Source organism: Penaeus monodon, chromosome 5 (assembly GCF_015228065.2).
Source record: "Penaeus monodon isolate SGIC_2016 chromosome 5, NSTDA_Pmon_1, whole genome shotgun sequence".
Taxonomy (NCBI): domain Eukaryota; kingdom Metazoa; phylum Arthropoda; class Malacostraca; order Decapoda; family Penaeidae; genus Penaeus; species Penaeus monodon.
In genome coordinates this window covers 18,230,144-18,232,643 of record NC_051390.1, presented here as the reverse complement: position 1 = coordinate 18,232,643, position 2,500 = coordinate 18,230,144, and the positions used below count along the sequence as shown (strand labels likewise).

Below are 2,500 nucleotides of genomic sequence, written 5' to 3'. Positions count from 1 at the left end.
GTTTCACTGGCAGTATCAGGGCTTGAAGATGCATACCTTGGTCCTTTTGCCTCTTTTGCATCTCCAAATACACATGTTGACAGATTTCATGACCCCTGCTGCTAGGCCAATCTGTCTACTGACTAACTGTTAGGAGATTGGTCTGACAGCCAAGAGTCATGAACTACACTACCAAGTAGGTAAAACTCTCTGTGACTTTAATATCCTTGCTGCAAGCATACGCCGACTATAAAGGCTCTTCTAGCAGGCCCACAAAGCCCTGGATCTTGGTCTTGGTCCAAGAGACCTCTAAACCCAGGGGCTTTTCTTCATTGTTGAATGCAAGTCAAGGTCTGCCTAGTGTTGCTCCTTAATGACTTTAGACAGTAGTTCTGCCCAGTATCCAGTCCATGCAAATGTTGAAGTGTTGGTGCGAGAACATAGCCTTGCCTCACTCCTGAGCTAACACGGAAGAAGCACGACAGAGCCAAATCATACTTTACAGCAATTTCAGTACCAGTATACAGACTTGTTCTTAATCTAATACTCTTTGTTGAAATACACACACACACACACACACACACACACACACACACACACACACACACACACACACACACACACACACACACAACACACACACACACACACATATGACTGCTGTGATGTGCATAAGATATATTCCGGAGTTCTAAGCTGAGCAATAATGAGGATCTCGAGTCTGGACAAGTAAACTTTGGTTAGTGGCGGAACATTTGGCAATTGCATAAATCAAGTAGCTGACAGAAACGCTTCTTAGGGTCCACATGAACTTCGTTACACAACTAGTCAATGTCTGGCGCGGTGGCTTCACTCCTGCACTGCGCTGATTTGCCCGCTGACACAAGCCAAAAGTGCACTAACTAGTCGATCGTGTGGACGGAACCGCGGGCCTTGTATACACAGCGTAAACCTTTGCCCGAAACACTGCCGTTAACATGTCTGAAACATGATACACATATTCTTTTAAATAAGCCATACAATAAGAAGTGCTTCTCCCGGCACTCGTTGCCGCCCGGGCGTCGTACACACGTGTCTCGAAACATGCTTCCGGGTGCCACCGTCCAAAAGCATCTTCGAAGACGCCTGCAAGCATGTCCATAGCAATGTTCCGAAATGTTGCATAACACGTTTACATATCATGTACATCAGGCCTTAAAAGAGCAACGAACAATAGTACCCCCTTACATTCTTAGTCCTTTTCAGGAGATGAGAATAATTACCTCTCATACCCCATCGCCCTCCAAAGGCTGAGAACAATTTCCGAGATAGACACATCGCTCGATCCACGGCCAGTAATTCCCTACGGCGGTGAAGATGGTGTACGGTCGGCTGCAGGAGGCCTCGCCGTAGGAAGACGACACGACGCCAGCCGCCGTCCATTTCTCGTCTGCGTCGGTGCCCATGTTCACGAGGTACGGGCCTCCGGAGGAACCCTCGGGCAGGTACCTCTGGTATTCTGGGAAGAAAAGTGTTTCTGTTGCATCTGCTTCTCAGTATCGCTCTCTGTCCATACAAGCATACAAAGATATGTTGTATGTAAAAATATTTATATCTTTATCTCTACACACATCCACACCCATCAGGACACATGCACGCACACACGCACGCACGCACGCAAGCACGCACGCAAGCACGCACGCAAGCACGCACGCACGCACGCACGCACGCACACACACACACACACACACACACACACACACACACACACACACACACACACACACACACACACACACACACACACACACACACACACACACTCATACCGACAGTACATATAGCCTCCCTGTTCTCACCTTTGTCAATGGCACAAAACTGGTCTCTGTCGACCGTGAGCGCCGAGGCACAGCGGTCGTGGGGCGAATGGCAGCGCGGATCGTGCTCTTGCAGGATCATCTCCCATCTGTAGCGTGCGACTGTGCGGTTGAAGGTCTGGGGAGGGTATCGGATCGTTTAATTATCTGCTCTTTTGTTTTTGCTAAAGTCATGGTTATCCTTGTTATTATTATTTTTTTATTACTAATAACACCATTGTTGTTGGTGTTATTATCTTTATAATCATTATTATCACTATCACTATTAAACAAATGATGATGATTGGTTGTTATAATTATTGTCAATATTATTATTGTTATTATTATTATTGTTATTATTATTATTATTGTTATTATCGTCATTATCATTATCATTATTATGATCATTATTAGTAATTATTAGTAATATCATCATTATTATTATTATAGATATCACCATCAAGATACTTTTACACAGTTAGACCCACTCCATCTTAATGAAAATCGGAGATGCCAATTTCTGAGCCATGCCCCCCTCGCCATTGTAAGTTTTTCTCTTTTTGTCTTGATTTTTTTGGTGGTTTCTTTTTTTTTTTTTTTTTTTACCAATGTTGTTACTTAATCTATTTTAGTGGAAAAAATGTACTGAAATAGCACTCATCATAAATTTCGTACCAATTGTACAA

The 2,500-nt window shown here is 43.9% G+C and overlaps 1 protein-coding gene across 2 annotated transcripts in view; it reads right to left on the bottom strand.

Annotated features, from left to right (window-relative positions):
• The window catches only part of LOC119573041 (serine protease 27-like), a 14,276-nt gene that overhangs the window by 369 nt on the left and 11,407 nt on the right, over positions 1–2,500 (bottom strand). The window contains exons 12-14 of one of the 2 annotated variants that reach the window (XM_037920027.1): positions 1,818–1,953; positions 1,242–1,477; positions 1–960 (exon numbers count right to left, since the gene is read on the bottom strand). The exon at positions 1–960 is cut by the window's left edge and continues 369 nt beyond it. In XM_037920027.1, the coding sequence (XP_037775955.1) occupies positions 1,245–1,477; positions 1,818–1,953 (369 nt within the window). In that variant the 3' untranslated portion in view covers positions 1–960; positions 1,242–1,244. Of the gene's footprint in view, positions 1,478–1,817; positions 1,954–2,500 lie in introns of both variants that reach the window. The other variant, XM_037920026.1, reaches the window with a different exon arrangement.